This window comes from Apteryx mantelli, chromosome Z, assembly GCF_036417845.1.
Source record: "Apteryx mantelli isolate bAptMan1 chromosome Z, bAptMan1.hap1, whole genome shotgun sequence".
Lineage (NCBI taxonomy): Eukaryota > Metazoa > Chordata > Aves > Apterygiformes > Apterygidae > Apteryx > Apteryx mantelli.
In genome coordinates this window covers 67,841,722-67,868,275 of record NC_090020.1, presented here as the reverse complement: position 1 = coordinate 67,868,275, position 26,554 = coordinate 67,841,722, and the positions used below count along the sequence as shown (strand labels likewise).

At 39.6% G+C, this 26,554-nt stretch overlaps 2 protein-coding genes across 2 annotated transcripts in view; one reads left to right on the top strand and one right to left on the bottom strand.

Moving 5' to 3' along the window:
• The first annotated feature begins 53 nt into the window (after nucleotides 1-53).
• GZMA (granzyme A) lies at nucleotides 54-4,798 on the top strand. Its single transcript, XM_013949049.2, has 5 exons — nucleotides 54-114; nucleotides 841-985; nucleotides 2,698-2,836; nucleotides 3,570-3,842; nucleotides 4,625-4,798. The coding sequence occupies exons 1-5, from the start codon at nucleotides 54-56 to the stop codon at nucleotides 4,796-4,798; spliced, it is 792 nt and encodes a 263-aa protein (XP_013804503.2).
• Nucleotides 4,799-9,269: 4,471 nt separating this feature from the next.
• CDC20B (cell division cycle 20B) overlaps nucleotides 9,270-26,554 on the bottom strand; it is a 38,465-nt gene continuing 21,180 nt past the window's right edge. The window contains exons 4-11 of the mRNA XM_067315789.1: nucleotides 25,612-25,711; nucleotides 22,269-22,379; nucleotides 20,450-20,646; nucleotides 19,436-19,530; nucleotides 16,156-16,384; nucleotides 14,908-15,033; nucleotides 14,056-14,173; nucleotides 9,270-10,474 (exon numbers count right to left, since the gene is read on the bottom strand). Coding sequence (XP_067171890.1) covers nucleotides 10,311-10,474; nucleotides 14,056-14,173; nucleotides 14,908-15,033; nucleotides 16,156-16,384; nucleotides 19,436-19,530; nucleotides 20,450-20,646; nucleotides 22,269-22,379; nucleotides 25,612-25,711 — 1,140 coding nt within the window. The 3' untranslated portion in view covers nucleotides 9,270-10,310. The remainder of the gene's footprint in view (nucleotides 10,475-14,055; nucleotides 14,174-14,907; nucleotides 15,034-16,155; nucleotides 16,385-19,435; nucleotides 19,531-20,449; nucleotides 20,647-22,268; nucleotides 22,380-25,611; nucleotides 25,712-26,554) is intronic.

Here is a 26,554-nt window from a genome sequence, read left to right as displayed (position 1 = left end):
TTTCATTTAGATATATATTAAACAGTGAATAGGGGAGAACCCAGACAGAGATCATGGGGACTTTCTTCACTTTGTCCACCTCCTTTGCTGTCATTCTCCTGGTAATTCCTGGAGGTAAGTAAGTGCCCCATTTGATTCTTTTGCTGGTAAATGGTGATGTGCAGAGTCAGAGTTAAGTAGAAATGTATCAGCATAAAGAAGGCACTCACTATTACTGTTGGAGTTCTTAGAGTACTTATTATTAGCTCTTTTGCACTCATTGTATGTGTTTAGCCTTTTCATACAGATAAAAAAAAATCTGAATGGATTTAATTAAAGCTGCACAGAGAGCAGAGTTCAGAGGAGTTAACACAATCATTATCTGATTCATATCTCCAGACATACACATGTATTAATCTCTTGCTTTTTCTGTTTTTCTCAAAAACATGTTCATTTAATATGACTTACACTATATAGCCCCATTTCCAGGAGTGCACATAGGACACATATCGCACAGTGTTTATCTGGTGGCAGATCGGGAGCTTCTTAGTCACAATGAAAGCTGAGAAATTAACCATGGCAGTGAGGTTCAGGAAAAGAAATCTGTGCAAGAACAATAATACTCTGGTGTTTTTTTGTCAAAGTTCACACCACTAATCTAATTTTTGTCCTACTGAAACATACAGAAGTAGTAATGCTGAGCAATATTAAGTCTACCCTGAAGACTAGCATTGCGGCATATGTACATACTTGTGTGTCTATATACTTTATAATTACATTATTTTTTTTTCTAAGAGTCTTAAGTTTCTTACAGTATTCATTAGCCCTGTTGTGTGTATTGTGACTTATTCTTATTTTCAGGTTTGTGTGTGGATATCATTGGAGGAGATGAAGTAACACCTCACTCAAAACCATTTATGGCTCTAATTAAAGGAAAAAATGGACCAGTTTGCGGAGGAGCTTTGATCAAGCCAAACTGGGTGTTAACAGCTGCCCACTGTGAAACGTAAGTTCTCAATTTGATTCGGAGATGCCCTTAGTGAGTATCTGCCATCTCTCTTCAAGAAGGAAAGTTAATATCCCTGGTGGTTTTGTGCATTTAGCATGAGCATGATTATGTTCCGATTACTGTGTTTCAAGATTTATGTTGACAGCTGTGATCTGGTGATTAAGAAATACTATAACAAGGTGTACCGATCTTCAGTGTTTCTGAAGAGGTATTTTGCAAGCTTCTATCTGCATGCAAGCACAGACTAGCAACACTGAAGTAGTGAATTTAGGGTAAAGATTTATGCCTGTTTTCTCAGTCAGTCAAGTACGCTTGACCAAACAGAGGACTGGTCAGTCTAGCTGCTCAGAAAACAGAATCAAATTCTTGTCATTTTATTCCATAAAAGATATGCCTTTCACTGTAGAATGAGACAGCATGCAGATATAAAGGAGAAAAAATCCTCCAGATAGATGACAGATGTTCAGAGACCCCGACTTGACAGAATAACTATATGTTAGCTTGTCAGCCAGCCTTTCTTCTTCCCGTCTGACTCAAGATGCAAACGGCTGTTTGGCCCAGAAGACTCTTCCCCAGCAAGGCGAGACGTGAGGTTTGAATCATACGTCCCACCCGCTGTCCTTGCAGGGAGGGAGGCCTGGAGCTGCTGCTGAGCCAGACCTCACACAGGCTCTGTCAACAGCCTTCCCGGGCCCAGTGAATCACCGGACTCTACAGACCGCAGAGAAACGTATCAATTCCTCCTGTCACCATCCGAACAGGGGATATACCAGACCTACTACAAAGAGGGCATAGGGCTCAAAAGCCGTAAGATTAACACAAGGCAAAGAATGATGCTTTTTGAGACCTCAGTTAAGAGAAAATACAAAAATAATCAACCTAATGACACTCAGTCAACAGTTAGACAGAGCTTAACAGCTGAAAGAAAAAGACTGACCATTTCCTCAGGGTTTTGCCTGTTGCGGTAAGAGGCAATTAAAAAAAGTGCCATCCTATACACCTGCTCAAAAAATATCCTCCCATTCAGTTGTAGTGTACATTTTTCTCACAGAAACAGCCACATCTGTGGTCTGATATAAAGGTGCATCTTGCTTGACCAAAGAGGGCAGACTCCCGGTTTCTATACCAGAGCGCCCCAGCAGGCACAACTCTCTCACCTCTTCAGTATCTAGTAAGTATGTGAAGCTGCAGAACAACTGAGAGGAAGTAAGTGAGATGCATCTCATGTGGACTCAGAAAATGGTGTTGAAAACTACATCAGGTGTTAGGGCAAAGCAATGGCACAATTCGGTCCAGTCGTGATCATTTCTGACCTAACAGTGCTGTGAGCTCTTCTGCTAAGCTTCCAGTACAAATGGCAGAGGGACACACTTGGTGAGATCACTGCCATCAGCAAAGCTGATGCAGCCACTATCCATTCGGTTCCCAAATGGAACCAAAGGGGTCAGTTCAGAGTCAAGCGCTTGAGCCTTGTCTGTGCTCCTGGGAAGGTGAAAATAGAACAACACAAATCTTGATTCACTGACTCAATTTGTTTAACTATTTGTGAAAACATGGTAAAGTTGTATATTTCTCTAACATACTGTTGCTTTTCAGGCATGAAGCAAGAGGCCCTGTAGCAAGTGGTCATTATAGCACCACATTTAACAGCAAGGAATTACAGACTCAGAGCAAGTGACTCCTATTAACCATATTGTCTTTCTTCTCAGGAAAAAAAGCAACGTTATTCTTGGAGCTCATTCATGGGCAAAAAAAGAGAGACAACAACAACGTTTTCAGATTGCAAAACGAATTCCCTACCCGTGCTACTGTCCTAATACTAAGGAAAACGATTTAATGCTGCTGCAGGTATAAACTTAGTTAGACACCACTTAAGGAGTATGCATCTTCTATGATGTACCACTTTCTTCCTCCTTATGAGGAAAGGAGATGAGTCAAGGGAATTTCTGGAGACTTTACTTCCTGGGTGACATAGTCTGGTCTGCAAATCTAGCCCAATGTGAATTGGGGACTAAGGCATTCAAACTACTATTCCTGTAATGCATACCAAAGCTAAAAATATAAAAATTCTGGAGCTTGGCCAACATATGTCTGCCTCTGCCTTTTCAATGAAATAATAAAGATTGTTCACAGAAAGCTGCATATTTCACATATTAAAATAAGCTGGCTAAGAACTCCAATGTTCTGTCTGAAAAACAGTTTTAATAAAAAATTTATGATTTCTCCCATTCTCAGCTTTGCCAGCTACAGTGATTGCTGCTATTTTGTCCTAGCTAAAAGGCTCAGATTCACTCTTTTTAGGGTCCGAATAGTATAAGAGCCAGAGAAGAGAAGCAGGGCTTTTTTTAAGAGCTAACATTTCGGCAGACACTGAATGGGGTTTCATGGGACAAAGGACACTCATTTCCCTAATTCCATCGTTACCTCATTGATTAGACAAATCCTGCTACAAACAATTGAAGTATCTCAAAAGGATTGCAATAATCCTTCACTATCTTGATGGAAAAGATCCAGTGATTAACATTGCAGGGGTCTCTATTAATCTTATCTCCATAATAACTATTTTCCATATCTTCCACAGCTTAAAAAAAGAGCAAAACTTAATAAAGCTGTGGATGTCATTCAGTTGCCTAACTCAGGTGTTGATCCCAAACCAGAAACAAGTTGTACAGTAGCAGGATGGGGACAAACTCAGAATAAAGAGAAAAAGGCTTCCTCTACACTAAGGGCAGTCAACGTCACCATCATCAATAGAAGAATATGCAACGATTGGAAGCATTATAATGGCAGCCCTAATATAACAGAGAATATGATATGCGCTGGGTCTAAGACAGGAGGAAAGGACTCATGTTTTGTAAGTATATTTACTGGTTGTATCCACCTAGAGAATACTAAAACTAAAATATAAAACACTAGCTTTTACAGTCTTCTAACTTCTGCCCATCTTCAGTTCAATAAAGAATTTACTAAAAATGAGTGAATTTAGCAAAGGTTTGTTTATCAAAGCCTTGAAATCAAAGCTTCAAACTGATAAATTCACCTTCGCAGACTTTAGATTTTGTGTTTTTATCCAAGCATGGCAGATGATAGCTATTCTCTTCCTCCACAAAACGATGCTTAATAGAAAAATCTCCACAAAATAACTTATTCTTAATGGGCCCACTCTCAAGCAACTAAATTGAACAGAGGAACTTCTCTGGTGTCAGAGGGCTTTGAAACATGTTTTTTTGATAAAAACCATTTTCACTGGGCACCAAGTCAAATAAATAACTGTGAAAGAATAACAACACTTTAAAAGATTTAAATACTGAATTAATGAAGTTACAAAAAAGGTACAAATTTCCAGAAACTTTCTGTCTTTCAAGAGGAAAGTTTCCTTTTTTTTTTTCATATTCAGAAACACTATATAACTATTCCTTAGCAGTGACCTAGATTTAGTTCACATAACTCATATGTCAAAGATCAGATTTAAGTCTTTTTCTTTCAGCTAGTGAAAAACTTACCTTTTAAGGAGAAAAAAAACAATACCACTGTCTACATTTTTGCTTCTTCCTTTTCCTTCCGGAACAAGATTTAAGCAAGAGAAGGATTTTTAAGCTTTGGTAAATTTCAATGACTTTTTTTTCCTTTTTCCAGGGGGATTCAGGCGGACCTTTAATATGCAATAATGTGATGGTAGGCATCACTTCTTTTGGAAAGGCCAAAAAGTGCGGTGTTGTTGACGGCCCTGGTATCTACACTCGACTCACAAAACAGTATGTTCTGTGGATAAGAAAAACCATAGGGGGAGATTTACAGACTGGATTTTGACCAGCCAATTTCCTACTTTGTGCTTGTGTAACAAAACCTTGTTTTGCAATATACATTATAAAATAGCTTTATGATAGTGGTAAAAGAGGTATTCCCACGCTGAGCTTTAGCAGCTTTATTTCTTCAGGGATGAAACTGCAAGTCTGCTTTCAGAGCAGACGTGACCTGAACAGGGCCAGGATAGAGCACCCTACATTAACAGCATTTGCAGTTTATACTCTCAAGCATGGAGTCATTAGACAGGTATTTGTGACTCAGGCTTCTGACATTCTTGTGCTGAACATTTAAACCGAGCTCTACATGGATGAATATTTCTGACCAAGAACCTACTCCAGCTGTTTGGGTCCTGACTGCATGTTGAGTATATACTGCACTCTTCTGTATCTAGATTTCTGCAAACAACCCTGAAAATAAATGAGGTGCCAGGTACATCTCTAGATACCTGAAAAACTCGGTAGTTTCTCTGCAGCAGAACTCCTGATTTTACAGGTGGAGGGAACTGGTAAGCTTTAGGAAATGAAGTCTCAGCAACTGGACCGTTTGGACAGCTTGATTGTGACACAATAAGTGTGTATTTTCTAACTTTCATGCATTTGAAACCTCTGTCTTTCACCCTTTAATGTACTTTGCATTTAATAAAGAAATGGCAATAAAATCTACTGCCTGAAGTTGTCAATTTACATGAAATGCCCAGCCTCTTGCAGTGCAGGTATTCTGTGTACAGTCTGTATACAGTGTATACAGTAACATGTATACATGCTTTGGATGTGCTATATGTTACAGACTGCACCAAGATCAGCAAGATTATATTAAAAAAATCAGCTGAAAACCCTGTTAGCAAAGCAAAAAAATTTTTTTTTATTTCATGGCTCCATTACCACTAGTTAGCTGGATTTCATTGACAGACACGCAGTGAAATTTTTAAGTGTTTCAACAACCACTTTTCAAACAGCAAACAAACCTATCATGAAAAATATTTCTCCACCTGTCCATATTAACAATCTTGGGCATCTTTAATGCCATGAGTGCCTCAAAAAGGGCTTGGTTTTATTTTGTGTTGCTTTGGGGTTTTTTACTTAGGAGGAGGAGTTAGCTAACAGAAAGCAGAGGACATTCAAAGGATGGAGAAATCTGGTACCTGATTTTAATTAAAAAGCCATTGCTCAGTTCATAATGAGCAACTAAATATCACTTACAAACACAACATGGGAAAATACATATTAAAACTTATTTACACATCTGTCTCCACCTGATATCTTGTTGAGACAAAACAGAAGTTTCATCATAAGAGGAATATTGAGGGGTGAGGAGGGGGAGAGGGTCTAAGCTACAACAATCTTTACTGAAAGTTTTGAAGCTGAAGTTCTTTCATGTTTTCTATAACAAATGTTACACAGGCAGAACTTGCAACATTCCTTTTCCGCACTGCTAAGGTGTAGTTTGCATGTTTGTTCTATGACTGATGGGCTGTAAAAAGGGCCACACACAAATACAGAAGCAAAGAAATAGAAAAGAAAGGAGGATTCTTAGCCAAATGCATTTGCATCAGTGAAACTGAGAGCAAAATCTGGCCCACTGACTGATTCTGACACCCAAAGTGGTGACTTTGATTCTGTCTTTATATACTCAGGGAATAGGAAAGAGAAGTCCAGACATTTTCTATTTGATTTATCATGAAAACTGCTGCACCACTGCTTAGAAAAGAACTGATTCTAAAAGTTCACAGAAAATAGAAAATCCTTATTACTCGAATGCAATATAGCTGATCTTCAAGACAACTTATCATCTAGGGCTATTTCTCTCTCTCCACAGGCTAGTCTTACATCATCACTCTCCTGTTTGCCCATCTTTTGCATTGTCTTGCTTTTATCCTGCTATAGCATTTTCTTTATCTTATTTCTTCCTCTTTGCTCTGCTTCTTCCCCTTGCCTGGAAGTCACTGGCAGCATCCTTGTCAGGGGAAAATCCTGCTTGAAAACCTATGATCCATTTTTTCTCCATTTTGACACAAGTGTTGCAGAACCTTAGAGATCAGGAAAGCGAGGATCTGACTAAGCAAAAGCCCACAGTGCATCAAATGTGCAAGGCAGAAGTAAAGTAGAGAGCCTTCCTCCTCTAGCTTGAAATTTAGAATCTATCCCAAACCAGCATAAAAACTTTTTTTTTTACCTGAATGTTATTTGGTGAATTGTGCAAAATCAGTCAGGTTCTTAGTGGAACTGGACATAACATGATAAACGTAACATTCAAGCCTCTGTCATCTTTGCCAGTGGTGGAAATCTGTGGGAAAAGCAGTAGGAGCAAGAGCAAGGAGATTGGAACAGAGCTCCAAATTTCTCTCATCAAGAGGCCTGAACCCAATCCCAATAGAGCTCCACCACTACAGGATGAAGCCCATGCAATATTTACTGGTTAAGAAAAATGTTATGATCAGCCAGTGACATTCTGATATCCAGAATGCAACAATTTCTGCTCACTGAGAGCTTACGGGACAGCTGAGCACCCTGTGAAAAGGTATAAACTGTGTTGCACAGACTGATGCTAGGTAGATAATGTGACATCAAGTGGCAGCAAAACCGAGGAGAGTCTGCTAGAGACTGTTCAGTGCATTGTATGTGCAGAAACAAAAGAATTCCCTCATCCGAGTTTCTTTAATCCATTTAATTGCATAACAGTCAGACAACCACTTCGTCATACTGGTGAGCCTAGAAACATACATTCCCAGCATTGGCAATTCAAGGTTTTCCTCTTGTAAAAATGATTTTTGTCCTGAAGTTTTGGATTCCATATGCACTGTAAAGTGTTCCAACTTGAACAGGACAGTGGGCATTATGGTGTAGGTTTGGGCAATTTAAATTCTGCTTATGCCCTGTGTCACCTCTGGAGACTCAGCCATTAGCAGAGACGAGGTACGGGCCTCAGGTGCAGAACAAGCTGACCTCTCAGAAATGCGTTCTGATCTCTGTCTCAGTCCGTGCCCGAACCATATGCCAGCCATGCAACAGGCAATGAGATAAAAATAAGACATATTCTATAGGGAGGAGTCAAGATTTCACATTTTTCCCTAGAGTTTGTACGTTAAGACCTCTGCACAGGCAAAATGAGGTGGCTATGCAAGAACAATGATCTGCTTTCAGCAACTGCACACTATACTTGCAAGTATTTGGTAAGATCCTGCAACACATTAGCAGTGCAGATCCACGCTGCCCAGCAAGTCCTCAATTCCTATTCCAGACAGATAGATATTGGCCATGTTAAAGAGACTGACAGTAAAGGAAAAGCTAGAAAAGCTAGTACATCTACAAAAAACACTTCAGTATATGTTTACTTTGAATCCAGATTAGTCACAGGCTGAAATTTAAATATATGCTTAAATGCTTTCTCAGAACGGAGACACAGGCATAGACTAGAGCTCCTGTTCAAATGCTTACAAAAGATTGTCATTTTAACAATGGGCTTTTGTCTAGTTCCACTGAAATCAGCAACTTCTCCCACTTTAAGTACTGTGTTAGAATACTTTGGGGGCCAATATAGCCTGACCATTCAATAATGAATGAGCATAATTAGGTGTAAGTAGTCAGCACTCCTCAGTCCAAAAGAAATGTGTGTTCTTATTTCGATAGCTAAACATCAAGCAAAATATGCTTAGCTTCATACTGACTAGCTCTTTCCCCATGACATTCCCCTATCCTACTCCATATTAAACATCTGTTCCTGTATTTGGTAAACTGAGCATTTAGGTAACTTCTACGGAAAGAGAGGGAGAGTTGAGGGAGAACCACAGAAATCTGTATGAATAAAGATATGAATTCCATTACTATTTTCCCTTTAGAAAGAGAAAAAAAATTAACATTTTTTTAAACTTCTAAAGTATTTAAAACACTATTTGCATATTTAAGTCAGATTCTAAATGTTTGATAAAATCAGTTGCAACAAACATGCTATTATTAGAGTATACGTATGTAGAAGTTATTTTCCATTCTTAGATATCAGCTTCTTCATAGTCGTGTCTATCTTTTCTACCTTGTCTTACATAAGACCACAAGAGATGACCACAGAAACTAGCAGCTTAGCAGCATGTAAATTAACAACTTGTTGGGTACTTGGGAAATCTGAGAAAACATGAGTGGTCTCAGCCTTTCAGACCTAACGTTAGTGATCACCTGATTTATGAACAGCAGAAGATGAGGTTTTAAAAACGATGAGAGCCAAAGACATCACATTTTCACATTCATTTCCAGAAATGCTTGTGCCTCCCTTAATGTTGCCTATCTCTTTTCAAGCATTTGATCATAACTTAATTTTCCACTGGCTGACACTGATCTACTCCCCTAATCCCCCATACTTCCCCAGGTCAGTTATAGGAAATATTCTAAATACATTTCAAACAGAAAAAAGAAAGAAATTCAAGCAACATGAGTTTCTGAGCTCACAGGGCTTTTAATATACAAATGCAAGACTGAATCCTTACCCAGTGCCTCTCCTCCAATGGTGAAAGCAAAGCTCCAAAGATGTCTGTGGATAGAGCATGCTTTGAACAGCACTACTGAGTTGCATCTGAACAGCATCTGAAGATGAATCCCGACAGCCTTACTTAGTTGTTGACAGCGTACAGGTCTTACTCAGACAAACTCCCATTGCAGTCCAAGGGGTTTGGCCCTTGTGAGCACTAAATAAAATTCATAAAGAGTGCCAGCTGCCAGGTTTGCTGACATCCAGAATTAAACTGGTACCCATATAGGATAAATGAACTAACTGTTGTGTTTGACCCAAAGAATGCCTCTTTGACTCTGCTTATCAGGCTTATTAACCAGTTGATTACATAATTACACGCAGTAACAGAATTACTACACATGTATTTATATTTTCAAGTATCTATCACACATGATAAGTGAGTTTAAGGAAACAATTCAAAATACAGTACAAGACAGTTTTCTAATAAACCCAGTTCTCATTGCTGCTATGAAGACAATAAAAAATTCCCAAGAAATTATTTATCTTTAGTTAGAGTTATGTATTTAGGCTGGGTCTCAAGAAATATTTAGACAGATTCTCTTTTGCACTATGATCTATGTGATGTATAGAATGATCCGGTCCCCTGGGCTGGTCTCTGCTGGTCCTAGCCCTTGAATGATTCAAGGTTACTTACATGAGGAGCATGTGTGTTTCCCAGTGGAGATGCTAAGATGATGTAAAACTACTTACAAAAACCATAGCTAAAAGCAGGACCTAAGACTTTATGCTGGCACTTGACATAGGGTGGATTCTACCCATGCTTGCTAGCTTAATGAAAATAAATGTTATATTATTCTTCAGAGTTACGGTACGTTTCCTCTACCGTGAGTTAGACAAGCTACTAGCATTCTACATGATTATGGACTGATGGGGAAAATTGCTTTCTCCTGAAAACATGATGCTATTTTTTGCCATGTTTCACTTGGAAGGAACATATATATTCCTAATTATTGAATGGGCCAAATGCACTTAGTCACTTGCTTTCAAGGAAAAGAAGTCACAAGAATGAGCTCAGATAACCATTAGAAAAAGCCTTGCTGGTGTGTCTGCTCTCCCCAGACTCGTGGCATTTCCACACACAAGCCGTTCCATCAGCCGCCACAGAAAAGAGCCTGCTGTCATCTGGGCTCAGGGCTACATGCAGCACTCTCCCTTTGTGACCTGCAAAATAAAATTGTGATGCATCTTTGAGTATTTTATATGCATATTTTACAATGAGAATGCAGGTGCGCTGTCACCATCCCCCACCCATGGTATGGCTTGTTCTACTTCCAATGTAGTAGCTAAATGTGCTGCATAAGACATGTTTTTTCACTGAATCTTGCCTTATCTAGAGTATTTTCACATTAAGAAGGAATTGAAGGCTTTTTTTTTTTTCATATTAAGGACCAGGCTTTAACTGCAAGGACTGTACCTCACTGAGAAGATGTTTCTGTCCAAGGAGAACACTAAACCTGAACTCTCAATTCTCCACTGCATTTACCATATGAATCTCATCTGCGTTTGGTAATGTGTCTCACCACTGAGCATTCGCATCTGGCTGCACATGCTTTGCAGACAGTTTGCTGCTCATCCAACAACTATAAGATAGTGTCTCCAACTGCAGAGTTACTACTATTAAGGAGACCTTTTAATAATGATCCCACTGAATAACTTATTTGAATTGTATATTGAGTTTGTCCATAGTCATAGTAAACTTTGGCAGCTAGACATTGAAAGCCAGAAGCTCCCCCAGTCCAGCAGCACAAAAACTCATTAACCTGGTTATGCAAGTATCTTCTTCAGTATAAACAACTGGCTCTGAACTGATGGCCAAAAAAGAATTTGATATTAAACAGAGACCACTGAGATCTATGCTTACTTTACTGCTCTGCCATAGACCTCCTGTGTGATCTTGCACAAGGTCACACCATGAGCTTTTTAGGCACCTGGGGCAAGAGAAATCAGGAGGCCTTTTACCATAAATTACCGGCCATTAGCTTCTCTGGGTGGGTGGAGTTACTGGCTTAATCATATAGCTGAGTTAGTCATCCAAAGGCAAAATAGGAACTTCCGAGACATAGTGTATCTCATCCAAAATAGACCAGATGAACCATACCCTGAAAGAAAGTATGAAGGTCTGAAGGATGTCATAGACAACCAACTCTGATGCAGGTCACCTATGTCCTCCCATCCTCTGTGCTTCAGTTCCCTATGAACACAATGGGGATAGCAGCACTTCTCTAGCTCAAAAGAATGTTGTGAGAATAAGCATGTGAGGAACTGTGAGGCCCTCCAAGACTGTGGTATTTATCACAGTGGTGCCTGATGAGGATCCATAGCAATGCTGCAGATGGATAGTCTGCCCTACCTTTGTGAAGCTGTTAGAATAGCTCTTTGGACCCATAATGATAAAAGCAAGTATCTTCTGTCCTGGTGCCAAGTAACACACCTCGCACCTAGACTTTGACACTAGAATTTTGACCCTACCACTAAACTATTTTCAGCAAAGATTATTTTTCAAGCTTTGCTCCTTCTCAAGTTATTGAAGGGTACACCATTTTGTCAATATTGATGACCATGAGTTCATATTGCACAGAATTCTTAACACCATCTCCTTTCAGTGTCTGCGATGACTTTGAAGCAAGAGTCAGAGATGCAGTCTTTCAAGGCATCCAAAACTGTTCACAACACTAATTGAAATTTGATTAATAGTTTCAGACACAAATAAGTGAGGGAGGGTTGGGGAGAAATCAGAATAGTAGAAATTATTCATTTCCATGTTTTCTGAGTGGAGAAGACTGGAGTTTTATTTCATGATTTCAAGATTACACTTATGTACTTTTCAAAACAACTAAATGTTTGCTTATGTGCTTTCCTTGACCTAAAACAACTTTTCTGAGGGGAGGAAATTTAAATCCAAAATTAATTATCTAGCAATTTACTCTCATAGCTCTATCAGAAGTTCCTATCCCAAAGATGGACTTCATGCTTTAAAAAGTTATCTTCCAGCTGTTCTATTCTGAACAGGTTCACTAGTAGGCAACATCAGTTACTAAAGTATCCAACAATAGCTGATAGTGCTGAGTTGTTAGCTGAGGTCTTCAGCAATTTGCAGCAGGATCCAATAATGAAATGCAATAATGACAATTAATTTCTTCTGGTGCAGCATCATGTGGTATCTGAGACTGATTTAGAGCCACCTTGAAATTATCACGGTATTTTTTCCAAGCATATTTTGATACATTGACAATTTTCTCCAACATACAATTCCTTGGATGTTGTAAGAGTCTCCATAAGTAGAAATATCTATGTAGTAATTATCTGAACTTCTTGTTCAGGAAAAAGAGTTTTTCTTGCAGATGTGTAAACTGAATAGGAAACAGGATGATAAGTAACCCTCCAGCTTCACATTACTAATGCATTTGACTTAAATGGTAAATGTTTTGCACTACACGTTATTCTCAAAAGTAAAAGCAAATCTTTTCATTGTAAATTGTGCGCTCAAGATTTATACAGATTTGAGAAACCTGAGTAGTTAAGTAGCTACAGTAGTAAAGACTGAATGTAGATTTTACATTTCTAGCACTGCAGATGCACTGAGTTATTTCCCTCCCATCACCTTCCAGATCATTGCTCAGAGAAAGCTACCTTTAGGGTTATACATAAATGAGTAGGGATAAGGAAAGAAAAGCAGCATAGAGAAGCAGCCTTATACAAGGATAATGTGTAATCCACATGCCCTCTCTTCCATCTTTGTATTGAGTTTTCTATGCCTTCCCCTTACAGGTTAGTGTTGAAGCCAAGTCCCTGGTTCCCAGAACAGCATCCCAGAACACAGCATATATCAGAAATTTAATCAGTGCCTTCAAATGCATCAATGGGGTGCAAAAAGTATTTGTAAATATCATCTATGTCTGTTAAGTGGAAAAATCAAAAGCTTCTTTGGTATAATCTTGTCGGTGAGTGTGAAAAACTTCCCAAACCTGCAAAAATGCAGCCAGTGCTCAAATAATGTGTTTTCCTTTAAATTCAGATGTTTCTGTTGGACCTCTTCCATTAAGACTGAAACAAATGAAATTCAATGGATGGGAGTGACAGCAAGTACTAGCTACAAGAAGGATCAATAGCAAAGAATGATTTTGATATACAGTCTAGCACCATGGACTGATACTCAGAGCTGCAAGGAAACTTCACTTGCTCTAGGTATCAGTACAGTACAAGGGAAGGAAGTTGCTTTACAATACTTCAGACAAAATCATTCATTAAAACCTAGACAGCTCTAAATAACATATGGAGATTTATTTCAAACTTCTTTTGGAAGCTGGTCTGGTATCCTTGCCTGATGAGCTGCAATGCTAAAGACCCACATCTAGGTTGTGCCATCTAGGAGGCAATCAGCTTAGAATATATGGAAGCAACTTGACATTAGCACACTCGGTCCAGCTCTAGTAAGGCTTAGGGAGAGGTGGGACTCCACATCCTGCACCTGGTATGGCCTTAGAAATGATAGGAGAGAATTCCATCATCAAAACCAAGGCATTTTACAAAGGCAGCTTATAAAAAGCTTAAAAAGTTGACATTTCCAATCCCATGCATCAGGACTGTGTGAATGCATGCATGCAGGCAGAGACAGGATGTCTGGGTAATGCTCTTTAACTTTATTTTACTTAAATGCATAAAGTATGTATTTGCAAAATCATATTGATTAGGCAGAAAGACAGTTAACTGAAACAGTTAAAACTATTAACTGAAATACTTGCCGTAGAGTTCTGATGAATTGATAAGCATAGGATACTTCCATATTATCATCTGATGTCTAGGAAGGCCTTGTCCAGTCATCAGTTCACTGGTTTTGGGTAACCAGAGCAAGGAACAAATCTATTGCAATTTAAAAATTTGCTTTAGTTCTCAGAAAGGGTCTACAAACACCATTCAGTAGATTTGAAATTTGCAATGTTATATGCAATGCTTAAACAAGCTACGGAGAAATAGCCCCAGCAGAATATTTACTTATTTAGAAGGCTCATCTCATTTCTGACAATACTTCAAAGTATAGCTGCATCATCGTCCTAGCTAAACATGATCATAGCCTACCAGTATAAAACTAAAGCCCCTCAGACAGATCCTCAGCTGAGTAAGTTGGCATAGATCCAGGAGAATCAACAATAGTTATGCTGCTTTACTTCAGCTGAGATTCCGATCCTCTGTCTCCAAACGTTCAAACTCCAGAGACTGATGTTTGCCCTCTGACTCTTACACCTCTCCCCACCCCAGCACTCTGGGAATTTTGCCTCCTCCACAACATTCTCTCCTCGTTTGAGTTTTGGCCAAAACCATCACTGCCAATAGGGAAAAGATGATGAAAAGCGTCTGGCTGTGGGACTACCTCCTCTTCAGTCACTTGAGACAGAAGTGGTCAGTGAGAAACAACAAACTGCTTCTGAGTCCAATCACACACTGCAGTGCCGAATGTAGCACAAACGCTTCTCCAGAGAAAATCCTGCTGTTCCTCTGTCTACAGAACTGCCCTCAAAGTCAGTGGGAGTTTGCCAAAGTAACACAGCTATACAAGACAACCATAGCCTAAATATGCAGACATTTCATCATTTCACCTGAGAATCTGTAGCTGCACTTTGGATGATTTTCTCATGATTTATGTCCCAGACACGCAAAATCCCATCTTTCATTCCACCTCCTGTAGCAAGGATTTTGGACTGCCAAGGACACCAGTTCATAGCCTAAAGAAAACAGATGCCAGAAAGACTGAACATTGACTGGAAAAGAGGGAAATAGATTTTGCTTAAAAGCCAGGTTGGAGAAATGAACTGCAGCAAGCACCCAGAATGCACCTTTTTCTTTTATTCACCACAGTACACACACACACACACACACACACACACAGGATCCCAAAACTTCAAATGCTGCTTCAGATTTCCTCTTCACATTGCTTCACTGTCTTCACGTAAGTCTGTAAAACTCCAGCTTCCCTTCTTACACTTCATGGGTCACAGATTCACACTTCAGTGCCAGAAGAGACCATTTGATTACAATCTGACTTACTGCCTAAACCAAGCCATCGGGGAACCCCATGCGATGTGACTTACAGGACTTACTACAGGCCTGGTTTCTTCTGAGATACTTCCAGGATATGCCTGAGGCCCAGACTCTACCCTGAAGGAAAGCTAATGAGAAACGAATTCCACCTATTCCAACAGCTTTCTCTGACCCTTTAATATAAGTGTTTCAGTCCAGTCTCAGGCTTTTGGGGAGGATAAACAGCTTATAAATGCTAGATTCCCCTGCCTCTCATTGTTGATATCTATCCTATCTCCCATACAGACTGGGACCTTACGAAGATGAGGAATCTAAGCTGTCCCATTTCCAGTTTCGTACTTCAGATCCTTTGCTACCAGCTATTATATCATGAAATGAAAGTATGGAGCGGAGAGCAAAAGAAATTTTATACTTAAATTATTTTAGCAGAGAGAATTTTCCAAAAGTCAACTTCAATAATTAAAAGATCTTGGTTTTTCACTTGTAGGTATTGTGCCACTGAAGTTCTCTGTGCAAGACAGAAAGCAAGGAGGAGGCTGTAAATTTTATTTCTGTTTGGTATTATATTTACAAAGGCCTACTAATCCAGGAAAAACTCTTAAATCAGTCAAAGCATTAGCAAACTTACCTGTGACTGGGAATACTGCATGAGAAGAACGGGTCTTAAAATTAACTGCAACACAGTAAGGGGAGAAGAAACTAATAGGAATCACTGAGATAATCAGAAAAATTTCATGACTGTCTACATCAGCAAGATGATTTCATGAGAAGAGATACAGAAGAGCAATTATTCCTTCTCCACATACCTTGACTGCTGAGGAATGAGGCATGGTTTTCAGTGGCTGTGACTGCACTTTCACACCAGGGTCACTAGGCCAGATATTCAATATTCCATCACTAGACCCACTTGCCAGCAACTGGTTGGTTAGTGACCATTTCAGGCTGCAAATGCTTTGCTTGTTTTGGCAAAGAGTCCCAACATGGTGCTGAGCAACCCGAACATCGTGGTGATGAATAGATCCTAATCTTGAACCACTGTAGATGAGAAAAGACAGCATGGATTTGATGTCAAAGATAACAAGCTACATTGTCACACTGATGTTTCTTCAGTGGTTTCAGAAGCAAACCACAGAGGGGAACATGCGTGCAGAACAACGCTATTGAAGTAAGAGGCAAGACGAGCCAGAGTGTCAAAAGTGCACCCAGACTGTAGAAGTGGCTGACGATGGAAAGGAGCCAAGCAGCTGCTCAGTACAGGCCAGCCAGAAAAGCTGTTTTCCATTACAGTTTTCATTTCCCTGAAGATATATTGCAATGTATGATGCTGATTTGCACCTTGTTTAACCGTTAGCCATTTAACGTAAACTTTTTCATGTTCTTTAACAAAAGTACTGTTTTGCAACATGAGTTTTGCCAAGGCCACATGTGACTCTACTCCCAAAGAAGAGGCAGTGTATAATTGCATTGCTCTGAGAAGGGCTTATTAGTGAGTAACAGTGTCTTCTTTGGTTCTGTCCTTCCTCCCTTTCCCTTCCTACCTTCCACTTTCAGGCTGAAGGAGAATTTGCAATCACCTCTACTTGTCACAGTTTGACTTAGTCACACTAATTGCCTGTTTGGAAATGGATCCATGGTTCTGCCTCTCCTGAGGGACCACTCCTTCTTCACTCACTATACAGAGCCTGAACTGTGGGTCCGAGAGGTTGCACTCTCCATTTATGTATGGTTACTACAGCCAGTATCATCAGTCTACCAAAGGAAGCAAGAAATATTCTGCTTGGAAGCACAGCTACTATTACAGCCTAGCTCCTGGATTTTACACATCAATAGAAGAGCTGAGTTAAAAATATTGAAAATACCTTACAGCACATAAATCTTTTCCTGTCTTTCTAAGAATACTTCCTACATTAAATCTATGACAAAATAAAAGAGCTTCCCAATGGAAATTCACACTTCCATCCATTCTGATGACATTGAGAACTTAAGATTATCATCAATTTTCTGGACATCTGAAAACCATATCTCTCCCATTACTGCAATATATTTATTTAAAGCAATAATGATTGGAGATTCTCCTATACTAGCTCTAAAAAATCTTCAGATACAAGCTGAGCTATTTAGAAGCTCCAAAAATGCACACACAAAACTGACTGACTACAAGCAGTGTCATTCTGTTGTGCTTGTATTGTACAGACTTGCCAAGCTCTTGAAACCAATGAAGTTCACAAAAGCATGAAAGAATCCAACCAACCAGTCTGCCAGTGAATATTAAGGACATCTTTACAGAAAACATCTATAAAGATACATTGGAATATGCAAAGATGTCATCACTTGCCTCCTGCAGATTCATATAGACTTTTCCTATAATATGATAAGCAGAGAAATCTAACCAACAGAAACAGAATTGAATTGCCAGTGTTGACCATGCTGAGATTTTTGGTTGTTCTAGTGGTAAGAGTGGGAAGAAACTGAGCTGCTCAGAATCCTATTTGGATTTTTTTTCCTAATGGAAATTTTTTGCTTGCCATAATAAGAAATCAGAATTATTTGCTTTTGACACAGATGACATCCATTTTGCTAAAGACAAATAAAACCCCATAAAACTTCATGACAGGTTAATATATGGTACTAAAATACATTGAGAGTTTCATGAGGATGTGTTGTTGGACTATTTTGACCACAAGCATTAGTAAAGTCAATATAATCCCAAAGAGTCAATTGTCCATAGTGAAGTTTGGTATAAGAAAGGATCTCTTATTTTAGTGACAAAGAATATTAACTCCATGTCTTTCTTTCTGCTTATATAAATATTTAGACTCTCATAATTTTAGAATGACTGGACAGTTGTCAAACCTACCATATTTTATAAGTGTTATCTCAACATAATCTATCAACAGTAACCATGATTCACAGGCTCATGCTGAATTTCATTATCAATTCTTATTCAAAGAGATTTGCAATTTTAAAGTTTCTTCTATTTGCATTCATTTGGCCAAGCTGAAATACAAAGTGAAACTAATGCATACTGTAATAAGGTTATGCCACTTGGCATTAATAGGATGTTCAAGCCTCACCCTTGTAACTTAACTCACTCAGAATACCTACTCCAAAGGTCACAGCATTTTATTAACTGATTGTTCAGTTGGTATCCTTGTACCTCACTCCACCCAGACCCAATACAATCAAAAGCCACAGACTCTTACTGTGAAATCAAAACAAAACTACCTCTCTAAAGCAGTGTGCCTGTCCAGTGACATTAGTTTCATTTTGAATTTAACAATGAAGTTCAAATCAGTCAACCTTTGCTATTATTACTGAGTTTAAACAAAACAGAAGATTATCACATGACTTTAAAACAGTAGAAGTATCCATCATACAGCAGCCTCCCTTCAGCCCTTCAAGTCTGGAACAAAGATATGAACCAGCAAATGCAAGAAGAAAAAAAAAGAGAAAGTATGTTTAATCATTCTCATCTGAGGCTCCATATTGAAGTAATCCCTAAATACAAAATGTTCACAAGCTAGTATAAAGTCTCACCCTCAGCAGACCAAAGGCCAATCACTTTAATCCTCACTCAAAATAGGTCTCAGGCTGTAGGAAACAATGAATTGGCCTTCCCTCATAGCTACACAGCTGGAGAGGTGAGCAACTCTATAGCAGCTGCACCTCACTGTGCACCTTAAAGGATAGATGCAGCCTTCTTATCAATGGAGGGACAGCCTGAGCTCCACGCCATTCTCCACCTGGAACTTTTTTGGAGTCCAGATCCACTGGAGGCAACACCATTTAGAGCTCAGGCTTTGCACAAAACCAGAACCACAGTCTCCACATTCTAGTGAAATTCTGCAAGTGGTGACAGCCTTCTGGAAGGTGAATAAGAAAGAGGGGCTAAAGAGGAGGTCCAATTATCTTTGGCTGCCTTCCTGCCATGCAGTAAATCTACATATGATTTCTGAGAAGGCAGGTAAGTAGAGAGACAGGACAAAGCACCTTTAAGCAAAGCCAGAGAAAACAGCTAAAATGATTGGGACTTTTGTCTAAGTAAAAACAGCAGGACTCTTTTTGTTAGTATGTTGTACCACTCACCTGCTTAGAATATAATGATTCCAGCTCAGAGCTCCAACTACAGACAGGTGACCAAACATATTTCTCAACCTCTTTTTCGTTTCAACGTCCCACAGCTGACAAACCAAACCAAAAACAAACAAACAAAACCCCCACAAATTTAACAACAAAAAGAAAAGAGAGATTTTTTTGTTAACTTTTTTGCAGGTAAGCCACCACTCAGTTCTGATTTGGTATACAGGTGGCCTCAAGATTTCACAACTCATTTCACAACTAAGACATGAAGGAATATTTCCAAATTTTGGTCCCTACCACTGACGCTGAAATCAGTAGGAATTAAAGGCAATGTACATATCTGAGTTTAAAGCTATTTATTTAAGTGCCAGTATTTGGAAATCCACACTTGAAATCATTGGTCTGAGTACCTTCAGACTGCTGACTCAAGACTGCATCAGGTAGCTCCCCATATTATCTAGCATCTCAGTCAACGTGCCACTAAAATCATCTGTGGATAACAGGATTGTCCTATTACAGCTGTCTTGTATTATACAGGTTATATAATCGGATTATACAGGTGCTTGTATAATCTGATTGAAGTCAAATTCTGGTCTGTGAATCCATAAGGAAAATTTTGGCTCGAGTTCTAAAGGCATCTGTCACAACAGTGATCTTAGCAAGAGAGTTACAACAAAGAATAGCCCGTGCTGGACAAAATAACTTCACGAAGGGTTTCCTCTTACTGGTGGAAAGAATTCTAACTGACCCTGAACAGTTGAATCATTAATTCAGTCATTACCTCTCAGGTGGTTTCAGAGCTACCCTTACCTATAAATAATACTGGAGAGCACTAAGGCATTTCAGGGAGGTATCACATGATACAGGGAGGTTCTATATATCTGTCTCCAGCAGAGGGTTTTTTGTGTTTTACCCAATCTTTTTGGTTTGTTTCCTTAAAAAAATCAGTATGATGCAAATCATCTTGTGGCCCCTTTAGATAAAAATGGAAAAAGACCGAAAAAGCAAATTATCTAGTACTTGCACTTCTCCATCGCTGGTGCCAATTGCAAGACAAGTTCCCTCTTTTATCCAAGCCAAAGAGGAAATGTATTTGGAAGTGGAATTCAAATCAATGCTTTCAATGCCTTGGAGTGTTCTTCCATTCCAGATGTGTGCTGCAGGTCCTAGTGCAATAGCGATGAGATTTTCATGGTTCCAGTCCAGTATGTTTAGATCTAGAACAAAGCTATTAAAAATTATTGCAGTAAAGTTGTAGGTAATGTGATGAGGGAAGAGGTGCTTGTTTTGGTGGGGGAGGGAGGGGAGAGGACTTCAGGGGGGTTTTTTTGTTTTTTTGTTTTTTAAACTATGTGGTAACTTCAAGAGACTACTGGTACGAGATTACTGCTAGCTGTTATTCAATGAGGACACCAAATGAAGGAGAGTACCTCTAACAAACCAAGGTGTCTACCAAGGCAACCTCCACAAACTGGTAAGTTTGTATAGCAGAAGTTCCAAGAACATCCTTGTTCCAAAGTAACTCGTGTTATTAATACACAAATGCAGTTATACATAGGAATGACTCTATATGCTAAAATCTCTCCTACATCCTCAGACTAATGGTAACATTTACCCTGCAGGTGATAGAAGAAAATAACAGAAAAGAATTAAATTAGGGAAACTCTGCTCCTCACCAGTAGAGCACTGTGCAGCAAAAGTGTGCGGAAAACACTGTTTCCACTGCTCCTGATGCTGGGTGCATTGCACTTACAGATCCTGGCAAGATGTATCACTACACAGACTGATTAACCTCAGAGCAGCCTGCTATGTCAGGCAGGCCTGAAGGAGTTGGTATACAACCTTTAATACCAAGGACGCTTCCCCATGTCAAGGGAAATCCCTCAGCTGTCCATTTAAGGCAGCTTAAACATCATTCTGCACAACCCCTGAAGCACAGATGATACTACCACAGGACAAGGTCTGACATCATGCTTTGGTAGCTAAAGTCACTCTGAAGAACAACTGAATGTCAGCTGTTTGACTATGGCCCCAGTTGTTGTAACCAGAAATAAACACTAAAAAAGCATTTCCATAGACTTCTGCTAATGCTGTTATTCTTGGGGCACACCTGATGCACAGTTGGTGTAAATCATCCAGGTAAGAGTCCAGCCTCAACCTGCATATAAACAAACCTTTATCCTGTCCTGTTCATAGATATACATCTAATGAACACCTGCAAAGACATCTTGCATAACCCACAGGGGCAACTTCTAACACTTGCATATACAGGGTTGTTAGAACTTACAAAGTGTTAAAACCTGTATTTGCTGCTGCAGAGTGGAGCCCCATGTGTGTTCATGCATAACTTGTGCATGTTTAATTTTTGTCCGACAACCACCAAACACATAGGTGAGAATTTAGTTCAGAAGGTATCCACCATCTAAATTGTAAACAATGTCACTGGTGTGTCCCAAAACAACAGATTTCAAACTGTTCAATAAAGGTGCCACTATGTTGACAGGTGCTAAGTATCCAAGCGTAATAGCTGATATGTCCTTAACTTAATTAAGCAGGGGTAAGCATACTGGCTTGTTTTGAAAGTTGTACTGAGATCCACAGATGAACAAAACTGCATGAGAGTTAAGTATTACAGATTACTGGGTTTGAGCAATCATCATTACATCCTGGGACAGACAGTTTTCAAAGGTGCAAACTTATAAGAAAAATGACATCACGTGCAAGTCCTGCAGGGTTTCCATTTGATCTGACAGGGACATACTCTGGCCATCTTTCTTGAAACACATGAAAATTCCCAACCTCTGCAATAAGCTCTGCATAGAAGTAAATAACAACTTACAGTAATCATTGCGCAAGCCAGACACATGAAGCCTCACTTCTGGCTCCAATGGTATGAAAAGCTTCATGGTGTTAACAGCTCTAAACTCACTCTGTGTCCCCCTTCGGCATTCTGTGTTTGAAGATTCAAAGCACATAATTCAGTAATGCAAATCATCATAAGCCTAAGCCTTTCACACTCTCACTACTTTTGTCTGTCCATGGTCTAAAAGAGGCCAGAAGAGTCTAATTTATCCTGGGTAGGCCCAAAACACAAGACACTAAAGCAGATGAAAGGTGCCTTTTTCCAACTGTTTTGTATCTCCATGGATTCAGTCAGCTAGAACACAGAACAAGGTCTGCTATATTTTGTTTGAATTATATCACAGCCCACTGCATAACCTGTTCTGTTTCATCTTTTTCTCCTTAGAATTTCTGTCAGAAGTTGTTAGTAGCAAAACGTGTCACACATGCTCTCCCACCTCAAAACGCCCTCATAGAGCAGTTCAACTTTTTAGCTTTCTGGTTTTAATTTCCCATCAAAAAGTCTCCCCCACAAATACCTAACCACAGGAAAAGGTTTTTAAAGCACACCCGCTTTGATCACAGCACGCTAAGTTTGTGACAACGCATAAGTGAGAAACAAAAGCAATATCAGTAAAATACCAGTAAGAGCAAGCGTAAGAGTCAGCCTTTGTGGTCATTTTCTACGTAATGCTGCAAAGACCACTAAATACTGTAGAAAAAGAACTAGATCATCATCAACAAGAATTTTTTAATGTTAGATTTTTGTGTGTAAAAAATTACCTTGCTGTAATGTGCAGAGCAGATGCACATTTCTGCACTTTCCTTTGTGTTTTGACTTTCTTCTTGAAAAAATCTCTAGAGAGGAGCGTTTAGAAGAAATAGCAAATGCTCCAGAGGCAGATTTACTTAACAGAATAACTAACCTTCTCTATTTAAAGACAAACCAACACTGAATCAAAACAAAATAATGGAAGAACAGAGCAATTCACAGAAATCATACGTAACCACTTCAGTGTCTGCAGGTGTCTGTGTCTTCACTAAATCACTTACTTAGATGCTAAAATGCTGCCTCCACACCCACTAAAGGTATCTACCTCCTCTGAGCTCACTTAAGTTTCATAAACTGTGCAGCCCTTGCCAAAGACCTCAAAATAGTGTATTATGAAAGATTATATTTAATACAACAATCCTATCACCCACATTATAAGTGTGGCAGTGGTTGTTGGCTGCCTCACCCAGAGTATGAGAAATCTTAATCCAAGGCCCTTTTCGTCTGCAACCTAACAGGCCAGAAGAAAGCCCTCATTACCAGTACAGACTGGCCTAGCTTAGGTAAGCACAAGAGGATGGTGTTCACCCTGCCTATTGAAGCCAGGATCCTACAAAGCTAAGATGAAAAAGTTTTGTCATTGAAGAGAGAATAAGGAACAGAAAACCTGTGTCTAGTTTAACAGGATGGGCTCTTCCCTGAGGCACCTGAGTGCTAGTCCTTATTCAAATTTTTGCTAATAAATTTTATTCAGCTAACCTTCAGTGCCTAAAACATGGACTGCTCTTCTCCCATACAACCCATACAAGAATCAGACTTCATTCTGGTCTGTCTCAGGCTCCATAATTTTAAATTCTTTGGAGAACAGTGACCCAGCTTTCTCTGTAGTATTTCCTATTGACTTAAGAGTGACCCTGTTCATCATGCTGCCTACTGTCAAGCCCTTTCAAACATGCTTCTTTATCCCTTTTTTCTGCTAAAGGAATTTGCACATCTTGTTCCGGTTTGTGAATTTTGCTTGCAGAGCTGGGCACCTAACACTTAATGGCTGCAAGACTCAAAACGGCAACGAGTAAGTCACTTTGCAAACTGGGACTAGTTGCCTAATTCTTGTCTGTGTCTTCAAAACCCCCTTCCTATTTTTCTTCAAAGACTTTTGTCACACACACAAAACCAGAGAAAGCTCATGAAAGCCTCCGACTCCTCTCTTCTTTAAGTCTGCCTTCACAAAACCAAGCATTTGAGATGTGCCTATTTGAGATACAGATTTATAACAATACACACAGACTTCAGAAGCTCACAGGCATCTGTTTCTGCAGGCCCACAAGGTCCGTGAAGGTGAAGATGTTCATTTTTTTTGCATGACCAAAAATGGGCTTGTACAAAAAAGGGTGGGGGGAGGAAGTTTCTCACTGTTTTTACATGGGCAGGTTTGAAGACCTGATAGGAAACACACCACCACAGAGTCACACCCAAATCCTGAGTTAGAAACTGTCCAGGCCTGCATAACTAACTGTGCCACTAAGTGGTCCTCTTCCCTATAGTTCCAGAAGGTTCTATATTTATGGACCAGAAACAAAAGTCAGTTCTTTAAAACTACAGTAATAAATTAATACATTAACAATGATAGAGTGACATCTTCCCACCAGCAACCTGAAACTAAAAGAGGTTTTCCTGACGTGAAGCTGACATGTCTGCAAGCACAGCACTCTAAAAGCAGGTCTGCTGATCAACCAGATTACACAGAGCTGCTCTATCGGGCATGTATGAAACTAACCCCCCACCAATGCACACAGACAAATTCCCACTAACCACAGGAGGCTGAATCAGCCCTGGCTGGCAAGAATCCAAGGTACGCAGAAATAACCCAACCACCAAAACAAATTGTCTGTCCAAAGAGAACACACAACAGCAGACTGTTCTGATATTTAATGAACTGTCTCATGCCCAAATAACTCTGGGAATATCTATATTATTACACAGTTTCGCTCCTCAAATCCTGGTTCCTGATCCACTGATCATTCATATTCCCTGCATGCTAGTTCATTCCCAGAACTTATCTTCTAGAGCAAACCAGCTTCCTGCCGGATTAAACTAGGGGCAGTACTAGAAACAGTTTGCTCCAGCAGCCTTTCCCTACAGGTAGACTGGATCAGGTTTGGCTCCCTCCACTCATCCAACACTATCCCTGCATGTCCTGTACCCTCATGTACCCAATAGTACAGGCCATATATCCTGTGTCCAATCTGCAGCACAGCCCTGCATTATTTCAGGCATTTGAAACTGAATAACCAAAAGGGAACTAATAATGATGTTTTAGGGCCACCAAGGTGTCCCATGGGGCCCAAAGGAGGTGAAATGCTGGGAGTTAGCTACGCTGGAAAAGGTGTACTGCTACATCTTCAGAGGTAGTTGCAGCTCTAGGAGAAGTAGCCTCAAGCAGTGTGGCTCAGTCACTTTGTATTTTTCTGTATCACTTGCTGCAACAGGTTTCTTTTCCAGGGTAGATGCAGCCTGCTGTATCTTTTTGCTCAGTGTACACAGGGGTATTTCCTATACTGGAACCTACCTTTCGAAATGCAACTAATATTTTCACAGACCTTCATGCCACCGCTTTCTGCAATGCTATATCCAACCTGCTGGACCATCAGAAGCTGGGAAGGACATTTCTGCCAATAAATTGAAGCAAAAACCAGCGTGAGTAAAACATACTTAAGTACTATGTATAACATAATTCTCAAAGGCCTCAATGCCCTTTACATAAAAACTTCACAACAGTTTTTTTCTTGGACAGGGAGATCAGTAACAAATATGAAATACCAGTGTTCAAATCACATGCTCTAACCAGAGCCACCATCTTTCCTTTCATAAAACACGAATTCACTACTTTGATTTGCTAATGATCACACAAACTTCAAAAAAGCTTTATAAACAAGGCCATTGTAACAACAGAGGAGGTCCTAGGGCTCTGTGTGTATGCACATACTACAACAAGTCATCTGCTGAATATTAGTACCCTCTCTTAAATTGGCATTCGGACTAATTTCACTGTGCATGCAATGCCAAGTTTTCTACGTGCAGGCAATAAATCTGATGTCTCAGACTTGCTCTAGAAGGGAAGATCAGGTTTCTGGTACATATACCACAGGATCATTGATTCCAGTATGAGATCTACTGTAGTGGATGTCAGAGTCCTCTTTCAAACTAAAGTAGCAGACACTGGACTCCATGAGCCCATTCCTTAAACCAGTACCGCAGTCTGAAGCCCCTGGTGCTAAATAAATAAATAATTTTTTTGTGTGTGTGTATATATAAAAATATACACATACACACACAGGAAATCTCAGAAATAATAATTTTTTATTACATTATCCTTTCTTTGGGTGTCAAAGAAACAGATGAAGCAGCAGAAAAATAAGAAAATGGAGATCTAACTTCTTACTGGAATTTTTTTTCCCCATCTTCAGAAAAAAAATAGCTTAGGCTTTTGGCCAAGATTCAGGCAAAGGTTC

What these genes read in the sequence shown, in the direction of transcription:
- GZMA (XM_013949049.2), top strand. Translation starts at nt 54, where the DNA reads ATGGGGACTTTCTTCACTTTGTCCACCTCCTTTGCTGTCATTCTCCTG. An exon ending in ACAGCTGCCCACTGTGAAAC is followed by an intron (nt 986 to 2,697) that starts GTAAGTTCTCAA and finishes CTTTCTTCTCAG; the next exon opens with GAAAAAAAGCAACGTTATTC. An exon ending in ACGATTTAATGCTGCTGCAG is followed by an intron (nt 2,837 to 3,569) that starts GTATAAACTTAG and finishes TATCTTCCACAG; the next exon opens with CTTAAAAAAAGAGCAAAACT.